General features: G+C 37.3%; 1 protein-coding gene across 3 annotated transcripts in view; it reads left to right on the forward strand.

Moving 5' to 3' along the window:
* The window catches only part of GALNT1 (polypeptide N-acetylgalactosaminyltransferase 1), an 88,780-nt gene extending 69,055 nt beyond the window's left edge, over positions 1-19,725 (forward strand). For all 3 annotated transcript variants that reach the window (XM_065830952.2, XM_071804391.1, XM_065830953.2), the window contains 8 exons: positions 1,704-1,911; positions 3,519-3,689; positions 5,101-5,218; positions 6,231-6,411; positions 13,379-13,518; positions 14,625-14,723; positions 15,464-15,598; positions 18,072-19,725. In XM_065830952.2, the coding sequence (XP_065687024.1) occupies positions 1,704-1,911; positions 3,519-3,689; positions 5,101-5,218; positions 6,231-6,411; positions 13,379-13,518; positions 14,625-14,723; positions 15,464-15,598; positions 18,072-18,218 (1,199 nt within the window). In that variant the 3' untranslated portion in view covers positions 18,219-19,725. The remainder of the gene's footprint in view (positions 1-1,703; positions 1,912-3,518; positions 3,690-5,100; positions 5,219-6,230; positions 6,412-13,378; positions 13,519-14,624; positions 14,724-15,463; positions 15,599-18,071) is intronic.
* Positions 19,726-25,263: the final 5,538 nt, after the last annotated feature.

Here is a 25,263-nt window from a genome sequence, read left to right on the forward strand (position 1 = left end):
TCATTGCTACACCTTAAATGTGCAGATGAAAATCCTGATTTGTGTGGCTAGCTCATGAGATGGTTAGCATAGAGAGAAATGTTTCCCTGTTTTATCCTCTTTGTATATATCATGGAAGCCATATACATTAAAACTATAACAATTGCCACAATACTGTTTTGTTTGTGTGTTTTGCTGTTTTTTGGGGTTTTTTTTGTTTGTTTGTTTGTTTTTTTAGATTAGTGGCTTTGGAAAACTACACTGTAAAGAGATTAAATTATATTTGCTACAGACTCAGCTAAATGATCTCTGTTTGTGCTCAACTCCCAAAGGCCTGCAAAATGTTTAGACATGTACAGTTGGTTTGTAGTAATAAACATTTATTAATTTGAGTCTCTGTTAATATGCAAAGTAAGAATTAACTTCGAGTTTCTCTGGAGACAAACATTTAGGATCTATCAACGTCTTAGGCTCTTTTAGTGCAGTTCAGCTTTCAAGATATGTCAGAACTTATTTCTGTGGGTTTTGGTGACAGTCCAACAATGTGCAGAAAAAAATGAGGAGGCGATTAGAACTCATTCATCCGAGCAGTGCTAAGGAATGGTAATCACCCTCAGGTCAGCTCTGCCTCTTGAGATTTACAAAACAGCCACTAAGAGTTCATGCTGTGCTTCCCCCCATTCCAGTGTCACACTTGTTCTTGTATGAGTTACTTACCATCTTATGCTAAATCCTACTACAGACTTTGCACTGTTGTAGTACAACTCCCATGTGCTTTGAGTGTATAATCTAATATATTCTGTAGCTGTGTTTTAAGGCTATTTTGCCTTTTTTACAAGTTTGAAATCTGCAAGTTATTGCAGAAATCTGTTTCTGTGACTGTCAATTGCATTCTTCCTCAATTCTTAGTTCTTCTTTCAGTATCATCCATCATAGTCTCATTTTTCATGATGGGTAAAAACTGTGTCTGGCAATGGGAAATTTGTTAATTTGGCAGCTCTTTGTAATGCAAGTAATTCTGAGTCTTCAGGCAAATGATAGTCAGTTATAGCTGTTCTATTTTAAATAACTTATTCCTCAGCTACACTGAAGTTCGTTGGTGTTGCAAATATTCATTTATGTATGGCTGATTTTTGTCTTTGTTTTTAGGTGATATAGTGATAATTTAATAGAAAAAAAAATATTAGCCAGATCTAGAGAAAGCACAATTGAAAAATCAATTTGATCATGTTTTAAACTGCTTGCAAAGAAATCATCTGTAAGTTATGTTCCTGTAGGAGGTAATTTCTTATGTTCAGCGAGTCGGGTCACTTTCTGTATTTTCTTGGTAGGAAACTGTTATGTCCAAGAGCACTTATTTGTATGTTTTTGAAAGCAAGTGTCACATCTCCTCCATGATAAAAACTTGCCTATCCCACCTGGTTTCTGTGTAAGCATTCTACACTCTCTTAATTTTTGTGTTTTCCATAATGAAGTGGAGGAAGAATTTCCTGCTCAAGTAAATGAAACACATGGTGATGTGGAAGGGCATATTGTGAAGTGTAGAATAAGCAGCAGAGGAAACTTAACTGAGAAAGTAGGAAAAGGATAGAAAAGAAATGAGAAAATGTCTCTTGTTTCAAGTCCCTTCATATAAAAAACAGAAAAAAACAGCCAAACAAACAAACAAACAAAAAAACCTGAACTATGTAACTGACACTTTCCCTGGTTTTGATTCTTTGCAGACTTCTTGAAAAGACCACTGGAGAATTATGTGAAAAAGTTAAAAGTACCTGTTCATGTGATTCGAATGGAACAGCGTTCTGGTTTGATTAGGGCCAGATTAAAGGGGGCTGCTGCTTCTAAAGGCCAGGTCATCACCTTCTTAGATGCTCATTGTGAATGTACAGTAGGCTGGCTTGAACCTCTGCTGGCAAGGATCAAAGCTGACAGGTAATTATCCATCTATTGGTCCATGTTGTTTTACTTTGTTATTAAGAAATGTTTCAGGTATTACAATATAGCCTTCAAGCAAATACCTTCTTTCTGAAGGGCTGGATAAATTATGTACTTCTCGTTTGTATAAGGATAAAATGCTTATTCAGTGGAACTTTTAACAAGTAAAACTTGGTTTAGCATGAAGCTTGTATTAGGATGCATGGGATAATGTGTTAAATAGCAGGAGATCTGAGCATGAATGGAGTTGAGAGAACAGTGGAATTTGAGTTGTTCTGTCTTCAGCCTGGCCTGCTCCTTCATAAATTTGGGAAGATATTCTTGAGAAAGAAATGGAAACCCCAATCTCATGTAACACAAACACTGTGAGCAAGAGTTGTCAGGCTTACTGTGTTACAGGTTCTCATTGTGATTTCTTTATTTAGTAGCATATTTCTATTGTGGAAGTCTGTGCTGTGACTTCGTCTTCTGGGATGTATTTTCTAAAGTTAAAATATTACTGGAGTCATACTCATCTACACTGCAGTATCATAGTTTTCCATTTCTATCAAAAGTCTCTATTCACAACACTTGTATCTGTGATAGTGTGGTGGAAATTGTATTGAGGGGAAAAAAAGTGGGAGAATGGTCTGCTTTATGAACCATTCATACATCTGAGTAGGAACTCTGTAGTTGCACACCAGTCTGTTAGTGACCAGCATATTACATAGGTTAGATTTTAAGTATTACAGAGTGTTACAATCTCAGTTTTCTTATGTTTATAGATAAAAATAACTTTTAAAATGTAATGTTACAAAATATAGCATTACATGGTGGAAAAGCTGCAAGTAATAAAAAAATCATTGTTCAGAACTGTCCAAAGACATAATACTAACCTTTAAGCTACCATTTAATATATACATTTTTGTGGGACTACAATATATAAATTGTTACAATTTTTGCAAATGGCCCAACTGAATGAGTCCTTTGAATTTAGTTGAAACCCTTTAATCTTTTTACAGAGCTTTCCTGCTTGAGGACAGTTATTTAAGTGTCTTTAAGATTATTAGAATTAGTTGCTGTGGGTATATGCATTCATAATATCAGGACAGTGACAAGGAGGCCTCTTTCTATCAATTTTGATGCAGTAGTTATACTTTAGTAACAGTGACTGTCATTTCTTAGTACTGAGGGCATATAAGAACACTTTCACAGAGCTAACGACAGAGTTTTAATTTCACGTTACTTTGACCACTTAACTAGAAACGAAAGCTCTTGTTTTCTATACAATCACTATGAAGCATTGGGAAAGCTATGATCATTTTTTCCATCTACAGAGGGATGAATATTTATTACTGATAATAATGCAGATACTATTTAAAAAAAAAAAGCTTTTATTGCCAAATTGCATCAGAAGAACAATTTTTTATTTAGATGAACTAACTCTAATTAGCAAGACAGAATTTGAATACGTTTCATGGTATTAATCTATTAAGTACTGTTGTTAAGAGATTACATTGAAAACTTAAATTGTATATGTTAGAATAAAATGAAAATGAAAACCAAAAACACTAAAAACCTTTTTTGACACTGACTAGTAGGTTTTGGTTCTTTCTTCTTTCTAGGAGAACAGTAGTGTGTCCCATCATTGATGTAATTAGCGATGACACCTTCGAATATATGGCAGGTTCTGACATGACCTATGGTGGATTCAACTGGAAGTTGAATTTTCGTTGGTATCCTGTTCCTCAGAGAGAGATGGATCGGCGGAAAGGAGATAGAACCCTTCCTGTTAGGTAGTGAGAAATTATTAAATTGGTAAAAATGTTCACCTGATGTTTACTCATATCTTTTCTATGTTAATCTTGTAATTAATGAACAATGTTGTAGCATCATTTTTGTCTTATTTGAAGGAACAGCATAAAAGTTTTTACATGGATTGGTTGCTGGTAACTTTTGGTGGCTGTGAAACAAGCAATCAGCTCGTCACTTTAGAAATATTTTTATGTCAATTACTGCCAATTTACTGGCTTTTACTGCTTTATATGCTGATGCAGTGGTTTTTACTGAAGCTTATATTTATCTTTTATTGACCTTTTGTCTTTTATTTCAACAAAGTAAACCATATTTTTACAAGATGTGTTGGTTTTTGGCACATGTGTGTATATTTGTGTGTGTGCATACACACAGAAACTCAGTGTCTTCAAAGTGCGTTGGATAGGAGGCAAATTTATACTTGCATGTCATGTAGATGTTACGACAAAGGTAATGAGAAACACAGATCCATTGTTAAACACTACATGTTACACGCAAGTTAAGACTTATATTTTCTGGCTTTACTGTTCTGAAAATATTTACTGACCATAATATTGAGGGTATAGCCCTTACTCTTATTTGTTTTTTGTTTAAGAAATCCAGAGATCTTGTCAGAATATGGCTAATTTTATTTCCCTCTGCCCCCTAGTTTCTTTTTTAGGGGGAAAAAAGCCACAGAGTTTTCTAGTTAGATTGTGACCTAGCTTATATTTGTGTATTTCAGAAAAGGTTCAAAGCTTTTCAGGAAAAAGACTAGTGTTAGAAAATAATTTATGCTAAAAATGTAAATCACTTGCATACTTGAACTATGAAGTTATACCATCAGCCTAATATATAATTTACCTATTGCGTATTTGTTGACTAAAAGGAAATTTGGGAGATGTTGCTAATGTTAGGAGAAACTAGCAGTTTAAATTTTTATACCAGTAAGGAATTTGTGAAGAAAATCTGGATGTAACCCTGACTGTACAATGTTCTTATATGAAGCAATAACAGTGAATGCAAGCAGGACACCCAGAACCTTTTCAGAAATGGTTGCCAGAAGCATAGATTTTGTGTAACAAACTAGTTTCTTTCTTATGAGTTACCAGCATTGGAGGCAGAAGTCTCTCTCAAGAATGACAGCAGCTTTCTAGGGGCTCTTTCTCTATCCAGACTCCAGTTTGAAGTGAGAAAATAAGCAGAACTGTCACAGACTGTTTCCATCTCTGGAAAATTTTGAGCTAGCAAGTACATCAGTGGTAACTGAGTTTGGATGGAAGCCTACTGAACAGGAACATGCTAGGAACTTGAGAAATAAAAAGCCATTTTGTCAGTGTAACTGTGAAGTGTACTTAAGTATATGTTTTCATAGTGACTGATGCCACTTTTTTCTTCCTACCTCCCCTTCAGGACACCTACAATGGCAGGAGGTCTTTTTTCAATAGACAGAGATTACTTTCAGGAAATTGGAACATATGATGCTGGAATGGATATTTGGGGCGGAGAGAACTTGGAAATTTCCTTCAGGGTAGGTAAAACTCTTTTCTTTTTCATGTTTTGTTACTCAGGGCAGCACATCTTGAGTTCTGTAAAATACAGATATGCTGTCCACATCAGCGTCATCTCCTGTTGCTGTTGGCACTTTGCTTCCTGTCAAGTTCCTCCAATGGAGATATGCAGAGACTGTATCTGTCAGTGAAAAGTGCACGGTGAATAGTTGGCAGAGCTTTGTGATTAAAAGATTAGGATGCTCATTCTGAAGAATGAATGTGTGTGTCTGTGTTAAAAGGAGTTCAGTTAGAAAAGCTGACTGGGGAGCATAAGTTAAGGGTGATGTCATCAGTGCACGGTTTAATGTGTCAGTGAAATGTGAGCACCTCTGTTAAAAACTCTCTCTTCTTACTGTTTTCTAGCTTAATGATTGCATGTGTTCATTTGGATGTGGGCCTAACCAGCATTATTCTCAATTTTGTTCCTATCAAACAGTGCTACTTTCATTTGTTTTGCTGATCAGCTCAAAGTATATGCGTGGATACTTCTGAAGTAGTTCAGCTTTCTAAATCTGTCATTTTTAGAGGTCCAAAATAAAACTGAAAATATTTTTAGAAGCTTTATTTGAGAAGTGTGTGTGTTCGGTTGGTTGGTTGTTTTTCGTTGTTTTGGGTTTGTTTGGTTTTTATATGGAGATTCTATTTTGTAATGGACTTTTTTTGACAGACCGGCCACCTGTTACTTGCCTGTGATTCTTGTGAGATTTTTCCTTCCCTGTCAGCTTGCCCAGTTCTCTAAAGTAGTCTCTTGCTGATGCATTGTTGCTATGAGGCCTGACATACTCTTTCTTATGCTACCTTACTCGGGTTTGTGAACATCTTTATCTGTTGAGCAGGAAACAGCCGTACATTTTTCTTCCATGCAGTATGTATTTGTTCAAGAACTCAACAAATGTTGTTTTTCCAACTTGAACAGAAGCAAGTGAGTAACATTTTAAAACTTTTTAAAATTACTTTAAAACTATGCAGTAATTGTTCTATCGCTTTCAGATCTGGCAGTGTGGTGGCACTTTGGAAATTGTAACTTGTTCACATGTTGGGCATGTGTTCAGAAAAGCAACACCGTACACTTTTCCAGGAGGTACAGGGCAGATTATCAACAAAAATAACAGGCGGCTTGCAGAAGTCTGGATGGATGAATTCAAAAACTTCTTTTACATCATTTCCCCAGGTGAGTATGGCTTCAGTTATGAGAAATACGTATTAAGAATTAAAATGTTGTTACTACTCAGGAAGAAAATGAGTATTTAAATACAAATGTTATTGCTTTGAAGATTGTAAGACAAAGCTCACTTAAGATGTAAAAAGAAGGTCTTAATTGAAAAATAATTTTCTTAGCCAGAGATGTGCCCTGAAGTCTTTTTTCTTTGAAAAACAAAACAAAAACCAAAACCAACACCAACCAAACAAAAGCTACACACATAATTTATGAACGAGCTTTCTGTGCAATAGAATTAAAGCTCAGTGAAATGTCAAAGAGCTCTGCCATAGTGCTTGAAAACTAGCCATCCAAATACATCTCATAATGTGCTGGAGTTTGGCCTCTGGCTTCGTATTGTAGGCATTCCAGGTTGAATGTATCAGAAGTGATTTAAGTGAAACCTTGTTGTAGGAGTGGCAAATTTAACATTTTCTGGCTCGGTAGAGTTTGCATTTCACTATCCAGAGTACAGGGGCAAGTTGCCAATATACTTGACTGTGATGATATTTATTATGTTTCTTAAGATGGATGTTAACAAAACAAGAGGATGTAAAATATGAGAGCAAATTTCCTATGAACTCAAACTTTAAAAAAAAAAAAAAAAGCCTGGGAAATACTGAATTATTACTTTCCACTACAGGATATTTTTGTTGTTGTTATTTAAAAAGACAAAGAGAGACAAACTTTGGGTAGCAACAGACATCATCTCTAAATATAATACTTGAGACATTAGAGACATTCGATTTTAGATACTGAGTGGTAGTTCTGTATGCCACATCTGCTATTCCATCTTTAAAACTAGCATTTCCTTAAGACCTGCTTATTAAACCTGCGTTGATATTGAAATTTAAAAGCTGTAATACAATGTGTTATGAGGGTGAACAGTGTCAAATTTTAGATAACAGGTTTTCAGAGTGCTTGTGAGACCAGGTGACCATGCTGAGTTATGGTGGTTTTTTGTCGTAAGAGAATGCATTACTCGAATTAAATCAGAAGCTAACACCTTATGGTTACTGCCCTGGGTTTTTACTAATGAAGCATTATGAATTCAAACATGACATATATAGATAGTCAGAAAATTGTATATAAATAGGTGCAGTCACTTTCTGGTTAAGATTGCTTTTATGCATCCATGCCAAGCTAGATTTTAAAAAGTACTAAGGAGCTGGAACAGCTAACTGTAAAAATAACCTAGTTCTTAAAAACAACTGTAAATTGCTGAACACCATGATAGAGCTCCTCTTAGAACATCTGTACCTGCTGACTGGCACACGAGCTCTTTAGTGCGCCGCTATCTGTATTGACACTACACTGAAGTTTGTGGCTAGAGATTGAATGTTTCAATAATAGAATCATATAGTACCTGAATTATTTGGCTTATTCTGAAATTGGTGAGTTCCCTGGGGCTGTGAAGAGGGTTGTTAGTACCGAGAGGTCACTCTTAGCTGTTATGTTCAGAGAAAGAACACATCGGTGTACTCAGTGCCACTCATGTCTCTCACCCCACAAATCCACGTAAGTTGTGAGAGCCAGTGGGTGCTAACTAGCAAGGATTACTGTTTTGGGAAGTTCACACTTTATGTTGTTATTCTGGTATCTCCAACCTTACCTGACTGTTGCAGCTCCTGACTTTGCCTGTTGACAGTAAATAACATCAGTGTAAGTTTTGGTGAGTCTCTCCAGCGAGGAGTTGTCTTAGGAGCTCAGTGAATCTCTACTGCTTAGGCTCATTTAGCCATACTCTGCTTTTCCAGGTATCCTTCTAATATAAAAATGTAAATGTTTAGTTCTTACAGAATGATGGTGTAGTGACCCTGTGGCAGAGTACAGTACACAGCCTGTGAAAGATTTTGCTAGTACAATGTGTACTTTCAGTATTACTGTGATAGTGTCACAAGTTCTTGCAAGAAGTGAGGTGAGAATTTTAAAGCTGATGCTGGTTTGCAAGCCTGCATGGAGATGAGTGAAGAAAACAGGCAATCCTCTCTGAACCTGGCTTTTTTTCTTGTTGACATGGATGAGAAAATTGGATTTTGAAGGAGGTAATACACTGACAGGCATCACTGAGCCTAGGTAACGAGAAATTTGTTTCCTCCTTTATATCCTTTCTCTTCTGCTCTCCTAAGATAGTGAATTGCAGAGGGATTGGTCCAGGAAAGCAAACCTAAGATTCTCAGGTAGCTTTCCCACTTCATGTAATCTGTGTTGTCTGGAAAAGAAAAAAGGCTTACTGCTTGAATGATAGAAACTCAAGAGACTTTCTATTATTGATGTAATGTAGTTAAACGGAAAACTGCCCTCTTGAAAAGTAAGCCTGTAATCCTTTTTTCTTTAATAAGTACAGCCTGGTAGAAATTGTTACTTGCCTGTTTTAAGCTTTCATGCATTTTAGAAGCCGTCTCTTTGGTTAGGTGCAGCTGCAGATGGAGGCTGGGCAGGAAAGTGTTGCAGCAGCTGCTGTTCAGCCAAAATCAGGCCTGTCTCATTGCACACTACAGCTACTCTCCATGTCAGAAATGGCACAAGCTGTAGACTTTTTTCCTCAGCTGACAGTTTTCCTCACAGTAGGCATCACAGCAGGGTGCTTTGTCACAGAGCAGTTCCTCTTGGGCTTTCAGAAAACAGATCCAGCATGTGCAGGTGAATAATCTGATTCTTGCCTCCAGTTGTTCTGTTCTGTGGATTCTGCCACTTCTTTATTTCTAGCACTGTCCTCTAATCACTTTCTTCAGTCTAAAATACTAGGGCTGGATTGTCCAAGCTGAGGCTTCACAGGCTGGTGGTGGCAGTCTAAGAGATTGCTGTGAGGAGAGTGCCTTGCTTTTCATGGCAGGTGATGGGGCTTTACCTCCCCTCACTTGTTGATTATTCATCTGTGTCAACTGATTTGACTTGCAGAACTTGTCAGGAGTGTTCGCCCTGTGGGCTGGCTCTCTGCTGATTAGGTTAGCACCTCTGTCAGCACAGGAGGTGCAGCAGGAGTCTGAAGCTGAGCAAGGAAAAGCTGCACCTTTCTGCACCAGCAGCTGCAAAAGATTAGGCTGGCTCACCACAGCTACCTCCTCCTAAGCTTCTCCTAACTACTAATAAATGGTGAAACTGACAGGTGTAGAATTCATTGGTATCCTTAATGTAAAGATGAAGCATGGATACTTTGAGGCTGTGTGGTTTCCCTATGCTGCATGTGAGTCTGGCTTCCAGCTCCTACCTGCACCCCCCGTGCTCCTTGTTCAGGGTGCATCCTCATCATTCAGCAGCCTCTCGTCTCCCAGCTGGTGAGCTGAAGACATCCCAAAAATGAGCTTGAGTAGAACCTCATCTAGCTTGGGTGGAAAGAATTTCATTGTTGACCAAAAGCTTGCCTCAGAAGGTACCTTCTGTTGCACTGTGGCTAAGTGAACAGGAAGAAGTCCTAAAAAGGCAGAATTACCTGAGCAAGAACCATCTAGGCAGAGGCATAAACATGCTATCCTGAAAACTGGATCAGTAGGCCTCATTTCTAATTGCTGCATGCACTTGGCTCTAGACAAGCATGGCAAGTCCAGGTTCAATATGTACAGACTGGAAATGGATAACATTTTTATTTATGGTTGATGGGACAGAGAAGGGACTGAGTCCACATCTTGCAATGTAGCCAAGCCAGTGAGTGATACCATGTGTTCTTGTTTTCAGCTACTATTCCCTAATAACACTAATTTGGAATGCAAATAATTTAGCTATTCTAATTCATTTAAAATGATTATTGCTTATTTAGTTTCATAGTATAAATAAAAACAAGTTCCATGATTTTTAACGAGACTAGTTTTAGATGAACCAGTTTTCATATTGCGCTTTTGATAATGATGGAGCAGTTTATATTCGTGATGAAAAACATCATGTTGTGGGTTTGTTTTTTTTTTTTTCCAAAGCAGTTTAACATAAATATATTGTCACACATTGAACATGATAAGCAAATCTTCATCTCTTTTGAAATTTTGAGGATGATAGAACTGTTGCGACATGGCTGATGGGAAGCTTAAGTATAAGTATAATTAAGCTGAAGGAGGGGTATACTGATGTGCATCATTGTATGTATGCTTTTGTAAAGGTATAAGGAAAGACCATTATATGTTATTAATCAGAGTCGTCTGGTACTGCATACCAAACTTCTTCAAGAATAGTGGTATCACAAGCAAGTGCTGAGTTGAATCTTACAAATCACACCAAATTGTACAAATGTTTGTTTTGGTGTGATAAGATGATTTGATGTAGGGTTTCTTGCTTTATCTGTATTTATTTTTGAGTACATCTTTAAGCATACATGTGGAAAAAAAAAAACACGTGATTGTCACACAGAAAACAGCAAGCTGTGCAATAAACATCCATGCTTCTAAGAACACCTAGTGGACATTATTGTCTTCCTCATGATGCACATACCTGTAAAGTCTGGCATAATTGTCTCTTGGGAGGAAGATTTGATCTAATTTTTGTTCTGTATTCTTGTTTTGTGGGAGTTTGTTGGTTGGTTTGTTTGTGTTTACCTTTAAAAACAAGTACAGAAACACTGGAAGTTATATGTCACTGTGTGTATATACATTTTACCCATCTGTGGAGGAAATAATGATTTAGACATGTACTTTATTTTTGAGATACTTTACATTTTGCAGTTTTCCTGATGTGCTTCCATTTTTTTTTCTCCAAAAGATCTGTTCCCCATGAGTAACTGCCACTGCACTCTATAGTGCAAATGTATATGGACACTCAAGCTGATTTCAAGTGATATAGATAAGGTACCAGAGACCTAGGAAACTGAGTAATTCTGTGTTGTTAGAGGACACCCTTAAGGCAACTAAACCAGTTCTACTGTTCAGTCTGTCTGCTGACATGATGGTAACTGTGGTCCACATGCCAGTATAGGGGTTCATACAGACCTAACTTCAGAGAGGATTTTAAAAAAAATCTTTCAGACTAAAAATGGTTAAATGGAATATAATACACACCTTTTATTTCATTGTAACAGAGGGAAAATCAGCTGGCACTCTGTCTGTGGTGACATTTAAAACTACTTTGAGAAACAGCAGGCTTGTATGCTATTAAGTATCACATTGCATTTAATTCTTTAGAGTTGTGGCTTCAGTTCTTTCTTGTTGCCATTCAGTGATGTGACAAAGCCTTAACAGTGTTTTCTGAAGGTCCACGTAGCAACTGATGAATGAGTTTTGAGTATCATTAAGGTTGTTGTAAGGATGGCATGATAACTGTTTCATCCATCAGCTGCTTTTTCATCATGGAATAATGACGCACTCCATACTTAGCTGTGGCTGGTACAGCCTTTCTCTTCTTGCTTCATCGTCTCTTGAGAGAGTGCTCCTTTTAGGCTAGAGGAAATATTTGCTTTGCTGATTATAAGCCAGTATTCTGGGGTGGATTTTTTGTTTGTTTTTCTTGTATTTTTTGCTTCTGGGATTTTTTTTGTGACTGGGAAAGCCCAGACTGAAGTTTTGTGGGGTTCTCTTCCAGAAGATGTTAAAATTTCATTCACCTATTCAGAATTTCATTAAAAAACAACCTTATTTTACTTTCATTTCCTTACCATTATAGTTCTCCAGCATATTTTTTAAGAAGTCTTTAGTTTAAAAAAAGGCAGTTTAGAAGCCTGGCTATTGTGTTATTTCTTTTTTTTTTCTTTCTCTCTAGAATATTGAAATTGCTTATGTCTTTATTGATATTTACGAACATTTAACTGAAATTATGCAGTTATCTGTCTTAATTGAGTAGAAATACACCATCTGCTGGCAGGTTGATTTAATAACACAGCATGCCGACTTAAAAATGTCTCAAACTCAATTTCAAAAGGTCAACAATTTTAGAGGTAATTTACAGTCCTGAAACTGGAGGGATTTCTGAAAATTGTATGTAGCTGGAGGTCTATAGGTGTAGTGGCCTGTTGAGCCGTATTTGTGGTCTGTGTGGGGAATTTAAATTGTTTAGACTTATTTTTGTTCTTTTTTCATTTGGGTTTTTGTTTGTTTGGGGTGCCTTTTTGTAGTTTGTTACTTTTGGCCTTTGTGGTGTGGAAAATGAGGATAGAATGTGATGTCTGAAAACAAGAAGTTATCCTACCCTTAATTAATGTTATTGGAATATTAATGCTTAATTCTGGTGAGGCAAAAATGGCTACTGATCATGCACACCTTCTTCACCCCGTTTGCAGATGGACTTGCACAAGTTAATTTTCAGAAGGAATTAAAACAACCACAAAGTAGTGGGAAGGTACAGGAAGAATGAGCTCTTTGATAAATGAAGAGCAAACGAGAAAAAATGCAAGTAAAATACCACAAAAAGTGATAACAGTACTAATGGTGAACATACTTCCTGCAAAAGCTGCAGTTATATTGAACAAATACTGAATTATTAAAGGATTAGTTCCCTGTATGAAAGCTGCTTCCTGACTGTTTCTTTGTGCAGTTAGATGATGAAGAGTCCAGCAGGTGCTACCTGGCGTACAGAATTAAATTAAAATGGAATTCTCCATACTCCAGAGGAGGAGACTGTTATGTTACGCTGCATAGATGTGCACCCCACTTGCTACTGGGGATAGAATGGCATTTGTGACTATTAACAGTTTCAGCCTTTCTCCTGTGATAACTTAGTAAGCAATTGCGTTTAAATTGTTCCACAAACCACAGGTAAGAAATTGTCGTGTGTGGCACTGATGTGGTGATTCCATCTTTTGTATTATCTGGAAAAAGAAGTAACAAGTAGTGACTGATGTGTCCTCTCTGAGAATATAAACAGCATAATTATATACTTTTAAAAAAAATTATTTTTGCATAGAGATGACTTCCTAAAGAAAAAGTCTTTTGTGCAAAGTGTATTATACAGATCACTTTTGTATTAAGTGGAATTATGTAAAATTTGCTAGCAGCCATTAAATAAAACTTATTTGGTCTTACAGGAGTTACTAAAGTTGATTATGGGGACATATCATCACGAGTTGGACTGCGACGCAAGCTCCAGTGCAGGCCTTTCTCCTGGTACCTGGAGAACGTTTATCCTGATTCCCAAATTCCACGCCATTATTTTTCTCTAGGGGAGGTAAGATTTTACGCTATGTATATATCTACCCTACATAAAGTGTGTTCCACAGTAAGTTGTTTGTATTCGCAACTGACTAGTGCAAATAATTTATCTCCAGCAAAGTTCAAGTATCTTGCACCTGTGTTCCTGTCATCTGTAAAACAATACATCTGTTTTCTCAATGGGGCATAAAACTGAACTTTGGCATACAGTACTGTAATTTGAATGTTTTCCCTTTTTACTGCAGTATTAAAAATCACATAAAGGGCTTTAGAGATACTCCTTCAGAAATGTGTAGTTATTGATAACTTTCTTTATAACATTCTCTCTGCAGAGTATGGGCAAATTTTTGCTTAAAAAAAATAGATAGGGCCAAGCAAGGACTTTACCTAAAAACTGCTCTGAACTTCACTCCCAGAACCCTCTTCAGTGACCAGCAAATTCCAGTGATTCCTAAGCCTTGCTGGGCATTTCTCTGTTTTTCTTTAAAGCTTCTTAACTCACTACAGTGGTAGTACAGATGATGCTGTTCTGAATAAGTAGGTACCTACTGTCCCCTACAAGTCATATTGAACCTCTTGTAGGGTGGTTTTTACTGTTTATTTTTTAAAGAAAAGTTTTTAACAAAATGGAGCAGGCATTCGTGCCACTGCATGAATATCAGGAAACTGATATTTGTGCCTACTTACCCTATAGGAATGCAGGGTTTAAGGCTGTAACTCAAGTGAGGAAATGGAACCCAGTCACCCATGGTTTCAAAGGGAATTAAACCCACCGTGCCTAGGAGAATGCTTTAAAACTTCTGACTGTTGGGGCTGGAGGCTCGATTGTGTCTGTTCTTGTAGACGAGTCTTTGAGTAAAAAGAGTCCCCAAGTTGGAAAGTTCCCAAAAAAAAAAGCAAAGAAACAAATATGATTCTGTAACCTGGTAGCTTGAACACTTGCTTGGGAGTTTGAGTCACAGATAGTGGTCTCTCATTGTAGTATGGTTCCTATGTTTTATGCTTTGTTCACATAACCTCTGGGTATATAGCAGAGAGAACAGGTGCTGGTGTGGTCTGAGATGGGCAATGCTCTCCTCTAAAAACATCAACCTTTTGTAATGTGCTCTTCTTCACTCCCAGATAAGAAACGTGGAGACAAATCAATGTTTGGATAACATGGCAAGAAAAGAAAACGAGAAAGTTGGAATCTTTAACTGCCATGGAATGGGTGGCAATCAGGTGACTTTTTTTTTTAATGATCTTAATGTATTGAATAATTTGGAACACTACTTCTCATCAGAACAATTTTCTGATTATTTCAGTAGTTATCTTTAAAATATGCTGAAGTTGTAAAGTCTGGGAAACCCTCATTGAAGAAGATCCCTGTAAGAGGAAATGCATGAGACAATTTGTTGGTGGTTTGTCATTTATAGGTTTCTGAAGCCTGATTGCAGTAGATTTGGAGTCAACTTCAAAGCAAAAAATGAAATGAGGGGAGGACAAGACTGTTACAAGATATGCTTCACCTCCTGTACATTCTCTGAAACTGTGTCCTGATTAGACCTCCTGATTGGCATCATTACTTTAAAAAAAAATAAAATAAAAGGACACCTGTACCTGAAAAACTGGTTTTAATGGACATCTTTCTGAGTGTCAGTTCTGGAGTTTATTTTACATCTCGTTTTTCATTCTACTTTGTTAATAATTCTTGATTGTGTACCAGAAAACAATCAAAGTTTACCTGTGTTGGGGATCCTCCTGTTTCTATGCAGGAAGCAGTTTGCAAATAGAAAATGGCAGTTTTATCTGAAGAGCTTGTTCATATATTATTTATACCCTAGAAAAACCCAAACAATTCTTTCTATGCATGCTGAAGGGGAGAAAAAAAAGTTAGTGGACAAGCATTCCACCTTCCCCCATCCTAGGAATCTTTTAGTTGAAGATTTTACTTGAGTTCTTCTCATTCTTTTTCTGCCTAGGTTTTCTCATATACTGCCAACAAAGAAATACGAACCGATGATTTGTGTTTAGATGTGTCCAAACTTAATGGCCCAGTAACAATGCTCAAGTGCCACCATCTAAAAGGAAATCAGCTTTGGGAATATGATCCAGTGGTAAGTCTTCTAATGACACGTGACATTAAAGAGACAACTCGTGTTTTTACGTGAGCCTGCAGAGCAACATATACCAGTGTGGGACCACTATTTAACATGTCAAAACAGGAAAAAAAAGTCAGGACTGCATTCCCTCTGTCATTAATTCATGGTGTAGTCACTCAGTGACCATATGTATTGTTTTAATTATCTGGTAAGTTTTGGGGGAGGTTTTATAAGAATATTTTCATTGTGTTTTGGATTCTCTGGAGAAAGGTTGTCTGTCAGGGTAGTGTTATGTTACAAGGAGATCAACAATAGAAAAGTATTCCAGGATTCTACTGGGCAGTAAAAGCTAATGCTAACAATGTCTTACCTTGCACAAAGTTAAAAGGAAATAGTTTTTTAATTAAAAACAATCAGCATCCCAAAATGATAAGGAAGATTTTACAATTCTAATCATGGTATATTTAAGGCTTAAACCAGCTTTATTTTAATCATTCTCTTTCTTGTATATAATGTTCAAATTTATTTTGAAATCCATGTGTTAACAGCCAGATCTAGAAATGATTGACTGGTGATCCATTCATCCTTAATTTGATTTGCAAGCTTGAAGTGCAATTTTGTGATTGAGTGATGCAGTCAAGAACTCTGACTTATGGGTTCTCTAGTTAGAAAGAAATAGTTCTCAAGCTTCTTAATTTAGGATCAGTCATTGCAAAAGGCAGTAACAAGACAATTTGTGGAAGCACAGTCTTGCCAGTCTAATCACAGTGACTATTTTATAACAAGAACATGTAGATATTTACCTACTAAAAAAAAAAAAATTTCATTGATTTAAAAAAAGAGGGAGTATTTGTAACTAAATAGGCTTGCTACAGGTTTTAGTACCTGAGGTGTTAATGAAACCCACAGCCTTTAAGACTATAAAGAAAGATGAATGAATGATGTGGTGGGTTTTTTTTTTATTATGATGGCAATTAATGTGGAAGACAGTGAATCTCTGCTAGGATGTCTGCACATTGCTAGCAGCTGCTGATAGGAGACTGAAGAAAGATGCTGAAGGATTTCAGGATTAAATGTTATTTGAAATTATTAAATTTGAGTCTCAGGAACCATTCATTCTTGTTTTTAATATACTTACTTTACCTGACTTAAGTAAATAGCATGAGCTGTATTACTACATGCAGTGACTCACCAAACAGCAAGTGCTTTTTATTTTATTTTTGCCTTATCGGTGGTAAGAACATTGCATCTTTAGACACCTAATTGCTTTAGTGTGGAATCCTCAGCCATTAATTTGGTTGTACGTGATTTTTCTCTTTATTTTGTCAATGGAAAAATGTAGATATAATCTTCAGATCTTTACTTAAAGCTGCCTAATAAAGCTCAAAAATAAGTTAGAGAATACTTAGCTGGAACTCCTGCCCACAAAGTTGAGTGATTTTTCTCTAGTTTCTTTTCCTTCTGCCTCTCTTCTGAAGGCACCTAAGAAAATGTCTGCCAGGAAGAAAAAGAAAGGAGCAGGGGGGAAAGCTTTGTGTTATTTATTTGTCTGCTTAAGTCTGTTCCAACTGCCTCCTTCATTCTTCAGCTGCTGTATGAGTGTAGGAGATTGTGCTCATTTTTATTTGGTGTGGGTGTGTTTGTGGTAGGATTTTTTTTGGTTTGTGTTTGTTTTGGTTTAGGTTTTTTTCATTTTGCTGCTTGTGTACATAAAGCCTGCCTGTTCTGCCGCTTTTCAGTCAGTCCAGTGTCCCGGTTATGCTGCTGAGTGAGAGAAGAAATACTGATAGTAATGCCAGTCAGTACCGTAGACAAGTTGATGCACTGATGAGTATCCATAGTACAGTGGCAGGAAATGCAACTTCCAAAGATCTTGTCTCTGTGAGGATAGTGTTGAGGTAGATGGAGTGGTGTATGGAAGGTTGCATAAGTAAGATTAGTAGGTACTGGAAAATATATATATATACACACACACATATATATATATATATATGTGAATTTGTACACATCTTTTTTTTTAAGAGAACATAGTACTATAAGAACATAGTGTAAGGTCAATTTTATGTCCTCAAGTAAGACAAAAAGCATTTTTTGAATACATATTCAATATGTTTATTCTAATCTGATCAAAACTACTATTATAACTAATAGTTGAAGTTGTATATCTTACCAAACCTTAATTTCTGACTCCTCAAAGAATCCCTAGCTGTATAGTCCTTTTTAAAGGATGGTGGATATTTCTTGATAAAGAACATAATTTGAAAGTTCAGACTGCTCTGTTTTTTATGAAGCAGTGTGTTTAGTATCTACATCACCAAATAGCGTATGTAAGTTTTCTCTAGAATTGGGATCTGGAGTCGGTAACCAAGGGGTTTCGTCTAGTTCCTGTTTACCTATGGAAGAACTTAAATGGCCACTAGAGACTCTTTGGTTAGCTTATGCCTGGTGATTTTTGTAAAACTAATTTCTTTTTTATTTTTTCTTCAAGAAATTAACCCTGTTGCATGTGAACAGTAACCAGTGCCTGGACAAAGCAACCGAAGAGGACAGCCAGGTACCCAGCATCAGAGACTGCAACGGCAGCCGCTCCCAGCAGTGGCTGCTTCGCAACGTCACCCTTCCAGAAATATTCTGAGAGGTTCTAAAGAAAAGCAAGGATTGACTGGGCTACCTCGGCTGATACTTTGGCTACACTGTTAAGCAGCAACAGAAGAAACTTCTGTTCAGCAGAATCCACAGTTCGTCAGCTGTTAGAACTCCCGCAGCTTCTCAGTAGCTGTGAACCAGCCTTCCTGTGTAAGGATGTGAAACTACCACACATACCAGTGAAACTGCGCCCACTGATGTTTACAAGATTGAAGGAGTTTCTTCCAGCAAATAATGTAGAGAACGTTTGAACAGCGGAAACATAATCAATGAAATAGTCTCTCTGAAGAGCTGCATATCATTGTAGTTTGCTTGCACATCGGTAACCTCTGCTGAAAGTGCTGTTGTAATGAAGAAAGTTCCATGAATTTTTTTTTTCCTGGTTAGTGGTAACCAGACTACTAAATATAGATCCACAAATAAATGAAAGAGAGAGCTGGAAACCAGATTCAGTAACGTGAAATAAGAATTCTGTGGTTTAAGGAAAAAAAAAAGTAAACAGGGTTTAATGGAAACTAAATCAGAACTATGAAAAGTACAATTTGTTATAGTGAAGTATCAAATTTATATGTAGATTTTATACCTCACTGGGGGAAAATAACCAAGTCAAAATGCAATGTTTCTCTTTTTCAATTGTGTGATAGTCCATAAATGCTATTTTTTTCTGGTGGGTCTAAAATTATTTTGGGTGCAAACAAAGTGAGCTTAAGAATAAACTTAGCTCTTGAATGTCGGATCAACTTTTTTCATTTTTTTCATTTTAATTTCTTGGCTGTTGGCAACGTATCTTTTTATTACTGTCTGAAAACTGGAGGTTAACATGCTCTCTAACTTTTTTTCTGTTCAGACCTGCCGTTTCAGTTTATACTTGGGTCAGTCAGCTTATGGACTTTCATGGCCAAACAAAAGATTTAAATACACTTGGAAATTATTAAGTTAACTTGATGGAATACGTGTAGCGCCCAAGACTCATACTACTGTACTACGGTTTTGTTTTCATAGCAATAAGTCTTTTGTTCCTTGTTTGATTTCAGTCATCAGAAAGCCAGAAGAAAAGATACATGATTTGGATTGCAGGAGACTGGCAAAACTGAAGGTTTTCTGGAATCCTTTTTCACTTCATATTCAGATGTGCTTCATTGTCAAGTGCATATTTAGATTAGACTCTGAATTGTAATGTTGATCTGCTGCTTTTTTCTAATAAAACCTAAAGAAAAATAGCTAAATTGGCATGGTTTTTAAAGCTGACGTAGCCAAAAGCAATATGGCTGTGTCATTACATCGGTCTGCATTTTTTAACTGAATTGCTTTGTTTTGTTAAGAAAAATCTGTGTGGGCTGATCTTTAAAATGACCCACTGAACGTTCAGAGTATACTTTAACTTTTCTTTTGGAAAGAGAAATGAGATTTGCTTAATGAAGAGGATATTTTTATGATAAATGTCATTGTTTGGCCAACTGTCCTGTAAAGCAAATTAAACCTAGACTCATGCAAAAGTTGTGTGGAATTATATTTGGCTGTTATGGCTGTTTTAGATTTGCTATTCCAAGTTGCTTTAGTCAGTGTTTTCTCCGTTACTTCTGCAGCAGTAGACAAGAGTTTTCATACACAAAGTGGGGGAAATGTTAACAAATTGAAGTGTTATGTTGCTACTTTACATAGGGTGAGAAAATGTGGGGTTGCTATCCGATAAAGCATCCAAATTTCTAACTGTCTTTCATTGAGCCTTCTTTTTGGATAGCCCTGCAAATCTTATGAGGTTGAAGTGAATTTATGAAAGCAATGGCACGGTACATTTATCACCAAGATATTGAAGTGTGTCAAGATGACAGTCTATCTTAGTGGTTATGTGGTAAGACTTAGTCCTCTGGTACGGTCAGTGAAGAGGATGGGATGGGTGACAATGCCATCATTTAAAATTGATACATTTCCTTTCTCGTTACATACTCTGTGGTCCCCCTGGATTTTGTACCATTTCTGAAGTACAGTTTGTGGTTGTCTGACATTGCATCTTAGCCACCAAAATACTGTTTTCAGTTTTCTGCTGTGTACCAGTGAATGATGTTTTGGTAATGGTTTGGATTTCATTTATCTTAGCAAACTAACACTTTCTGGGACAGGGGGGCATGTGGTGTGTAAAAATGAGGTTATCTATTAATTCAGAAACAATTTTGCACACTCAAGATACATCCTTTTAAAAACATTGCCAGCAAAGAGGCTCTGGATTAGAGCTGGGTAACCTTTTATGGAATAAAAAGCAGGAGGATCAGAAGTGCTGTGTAGAAGTCCTGTAAGTTTTCAAAATTTCTTATATTAGTGTTTCAGATTTCATAAGTGTGTGGCACATCATTGAACACACAAAACCAAATAGATTTTCACTTTTAACTCTTATGATTACTGCTGTGATATCCTGTTCACAGAACTTAAGTGCCGTGGCCTATAATGCAAGTAAACCTGTAAGCAGGTCTCAGCATTACGATAGTTTTGACCCTTGTTAATTCAACAAGTCATTTTATATGTTGGTCACAGGAAACTGCAGTATAAATCGTCACACAACTGAAAACCCACATATCAAGTTGTCAAAGTAGCAATCTGATTTCCAGCCGATCCCTTACCGATTTTTAACCTGCAAAAGTCACCCTCTTCTGCTGAAGGCAGGGAGGGGAAGCAGCAGACTGCAGACCTGTCTGCAGCCCCAAGGTTTTTGGCTCAAAACCCCTTAGCTCAGCCCATCCCATGTGGGGTAACTGGTGGTGGTTGCTTGCCATGGGCTGCGCTCAGCTTGCCCATGTCAGCACAGCTGCTGTGCCACATTGGTGAGCAACACAGGGCTTCTGCAAACATTCCCAGTCGCTCTAGTAAATTGTACTATGCACCTTCAAATGTGGCCACAGAATAGCTTCCCTCGCGCAGTTTTCTTCTGGCTTCTCCTACCATAAATGTGGTGGCTGTCATCAGAGCTCCCTACTGAAGGTGAGCTTCCTCGGCCTCTCTGCTTAGCTGTTGTCTCCCAGTGGTGGTCCTCCACTTACAGGCACACTTCTTTTAGGTCTCAGCTTTGAATAGGAATATTGACTCTGTCCTTTCAGAGTTACAGGCATACTCAATTCCTTTCCATCTGATCTGTCTTCCCATACTTATATTTTCGGTTGGCATTTTTAGAACCTGTGTAGCTCTTTTTATTTAACTGTTCTAAGAAAGACTTTTTCTTACTGTATGACATACCCGTGTTGTTAGGCATATGAATAATTTCTAGTAGAAATCCCGCTCTCCTCTCCAGTGCCTCTGCATTTATGACTGCTTTGTTCAGATCAAATGTAAGAGGAAAAAAGAAAGGACCATTGCTATCTTATTTGACATTGATAGCACACACAAACAGAGTAAGTAAAAAAAAAAAATCAGTAGTTGTGTTTTGAAGACAATCAGTAAACTCTTTTTGTCATTTTTCTGTCCTGCGCTCAGTTTGTTCAGCATAAATTTCCTATGCGTGCTCTAAAGACAGTGTTCTGTTCTCCATCTCTTCTCATTTGCTTGCACGAAGACTTTTATTGAGAAATACCAGTGCCTTTTAACTGAGTTGAAGTGTATTACATATTATGGTGCAAATTTAGGATAACTAGGTTGTGCCAGGTCTAATCAGGTCATCTTGAGCCTGTTTAGATACTGGAAGGCACAAAACAGTTATCTGTGTGTACACGCAACTGTGAATGTTTTTCTCTCAGTCTGCCAGTTTATCAGTATGAAATGAAGTTGTATTTTAGTAGCTTTATTTTTATGGTAGTACTATACAAAAGGGTTTAGCAGTCACTTTTAATCACAGCAATGGTCCTAATCTGAGTTATGTACTGTAAGCAACAGAGAGAATCTCTGTCACGAGTTAGCAGAAGTAAGATAATGCTTGTAATTCTTACTGTGCAGAATGCTTCTTACTTGCTCTATTTTTTCAAGTAATGTAATGCATTTGAGAGATGAGCAAAACCTTATTCTGCTATATCTCCCCTTCAAGGCAAGTAAGGAGATGCAAATATGCCTCAGAAGATTAACTGATAAATAGTTACTCGAACCTTTCCTTCACTACATTAACAATTCCTCCGAGTAAATAGTTCCCAAGTTTGTGCCTTGCTCTAATTACTGAAAATTGTTCAAATAAACATAGTTATGATATTATGAGAATGTGATGCATATGGTATTAAAGTACTTTGAATAACAAAATAACACTTTCTGTGTAATAAAAGTTGGGCACATAGCTAGTAGGTTATCTAGAGACTAGAAATTATGACATTGAGATGAAAACTATGTTGTTCACTTTGTTTTGAATCTTGGAGAATGCATTTGTAGCATTCTGTTTGCATTTCATGCAGGGTCAACTGATCCTTACCATGCCAAGCCATTCAGCTAGGTGATGCTACTCCATCTCAAAACCAAACTCAGATTAAAACAAGCTGCTACTTCTGAAAATAAACCGAGTAATTGTTACAGCACTGGTTCATGGCATAGACAGTATCCTCTCTCTGAAATGATCATTCCCGGTTTCCTTGCCTCTGAAGTAGCTACTAAGACACACAGAAGAACTTTCAATTTTAAATGCATCATCTTTCTTTCAGTAGATGAATGTCTTTAGGAGTTTTCAAATAACCTTGATATTACTCATGCTTTGGATTCTTCTAAAAAGCTTTTTGGTCTTCCCTCTTACGGAGTTCCGTCTCATTTTTATCACCTTTCTCCGAGTCTTCTTTTTTATGCTTTCAAAGATTGGATTATGGTGTTTAAGGTACTGATGAGTTCATATATTGACATTAGAGGTGTGCATTATTTCTGTTGTCCATTATGCATTCTCATAGTGCATTAAGTAAATGTTCTCGTGTAGTGATCCTCACTGCCATTTTAGTCTTATGAACATTTAGCTCTTAGAAGTAATTCTTTGTTCAATTTTGTATTAAGTTGAATTTATAGATTTTTACTTTCTTATGTACTGTTTAATCACTTAGCTTTGTTTATTTTGCTATCTTAAAACAACTTGGCTTGCTTTCTCAGTAGTTAATGATACCGGTTCAGTCACAAGGTTTGGACACTCCCACTTTTGCCATTCTTTTGGGTCGGAATGGACCTCTGCAGGTCGTCTGGTCCAAACCCCTGCAAAAACAGGGTTGACTTCCAAGGTAGGTGAGGTTGCTCAGGGTCTCATCTAGTCAAATTCTGAGTATCTTGAAGAATACACCCTTCTGGCGAGCCTGGTTGTTTGTCACCTCTCATGGTGAAGATTTTTTTTTTTCTAATACCTAATTGGGGTTTCCTTTCCTGTAGCTTGTGTGTTGCCTCTCATCCTTTCACTGTGCTTTTCAAAGTTGATCATAAATCTTTACTCTTCAGATACTGTCTGCCATGTCACTTCTGTTTCTAACACTAACCAGTTGGCCATGTATAGTTTATATACTGACAGTGAACAGCTAATAGAAAGGAGGTTAAAACAGTGTTTTGAGATACTTCACTACGGCTTCCTCTAAATTCTACAAATATGCCTTTCCTACAAACTTTCCTTTGGCAAAGGAAAGCACCTATCCTGTGACATGGTCCAAGAAAAACTGTTCACTCCATACCCAGTCCACAGGAACTGGGAAAGGAGCCCAGCCCTTCATTGCTGTGGCAACTTCAGCATTGGAAATATTCAGACCAAAGGATCTCAGAAAAAGTTTTGTAGTAGCCTTGGCTGCTGCTGAGGAGATCTGGCTTGTTTCAGAGCAGAAACCTTGTTTCAGGTTCAGTGAAAACAAAAAGAATTTTCTAGCTTCTGTTTTCTGTCATGGTTTTGATGTATGTAAATTGTTTAATCAAGGTATCCAGGTCTCTAATGGGTCTTTTTGGTCTGAAAATGTTTTCAGGTAGCTAACCGGATTAGTAGGGTGGTAGTTTCAGATGTGTGCCAGTTAGAGGGACACAGTTCAAATGACCAGTTCCTGGTGAGTATTCTAGGATCTCGGGGATGTAACAGCTGTCACTGTAGATGATTATTGCCACGGTATGGTAAGTGATGGCTTGTTGAATGTACCAATGTACCCTTTGATTGCAATTTTTCCTGTAGTCTTTTAAATTAGGGAAATGCTGGGAGTGGAGAGCGTCATTTCCATTGCAAGTGTAAAGAATCCCTCCCCATGTGAAATGAAAAAAGAAATGCATCCTTGAGATGGTGAGATCAAGTTGCATATTTAATTCCATTCAGATGTGTCTATACTAATATGGTGAAGGAACAAGAGACAAATAAGACAAATACCAAAACCAAAACTTTTCTGTGTTATTCACAGATGCTGAAAACCACAGGAACCAACTCCATATTGCCTATATTCATGGTTTGCTTGGATGCAGTAGCTCTCAAAAATTACCCTTTGTAGTCAAAGCCAGTCATTCTTCTGATCTGGCCTGGGCCTTTTGTGAATACCTAAAATAAAAAGCAAAGAATTATTTAATTACAGATTGTGCATTTGTACGTATTTATGTCAAGTAGTTTAGAGAAAGCACATTAAACCACTTCAACCAGTTACAACTGAAGTTTGGCCTCACAGCAGGAGCATGTACACCCTGTCACTCGAGAGGCTGTTTTACTGCTGTGTTATCTGTCAAAGGCATGGCCAGCCCTGCCTGTCAGGTTTGCTGCGTAAGTTGTAGTCAGTGCCATCTCAAGTCTGCTCAGTGAGGTCTCTGGTGCGATGAAATGCTTCATTGTTCTCTTTCCTTTGCCTGGTTCTGGACCGCTAGGAGGCATTCTGTGCCATTTCCATTTATCTGCCTTGTATTCTTGCCTTGAAAAGTGCATTTCATCCCTGTGTAATAGCACTGAAACAAATCTTGAAGGAAATTGTATCTCCCTCTGAGTCATGGGGTTTGTAGAAACCAGACCCCAGAGGTCTGGGTTTTTGTTCTGGCGAAGGACTTGCCAGAGACTGGATCTCTTCATAGTGTCACAGTCAGTCCCCTAAGACAGGCTTTGTTTCTCTGGTTCTTCAGTCCAATTGGATCAGTGGTCTTTAGCCTCATGAAAG

This window comes from Patagioenas fasciata, chromosome 2, assembly GCF_037038585.1.
Source record: "Patagioenas fasciata isolate bPatFas1 chromosome 2, bPatFas1.hap1, whole genome shotgun sequence".
NCBI classification, from domain to species: domain Eukaryota; kingdom Metazoa; phylum Chordata; class Aves; order Columbiformes; family Columbidae; genus Patagioenas; species Patagioenas fasciata.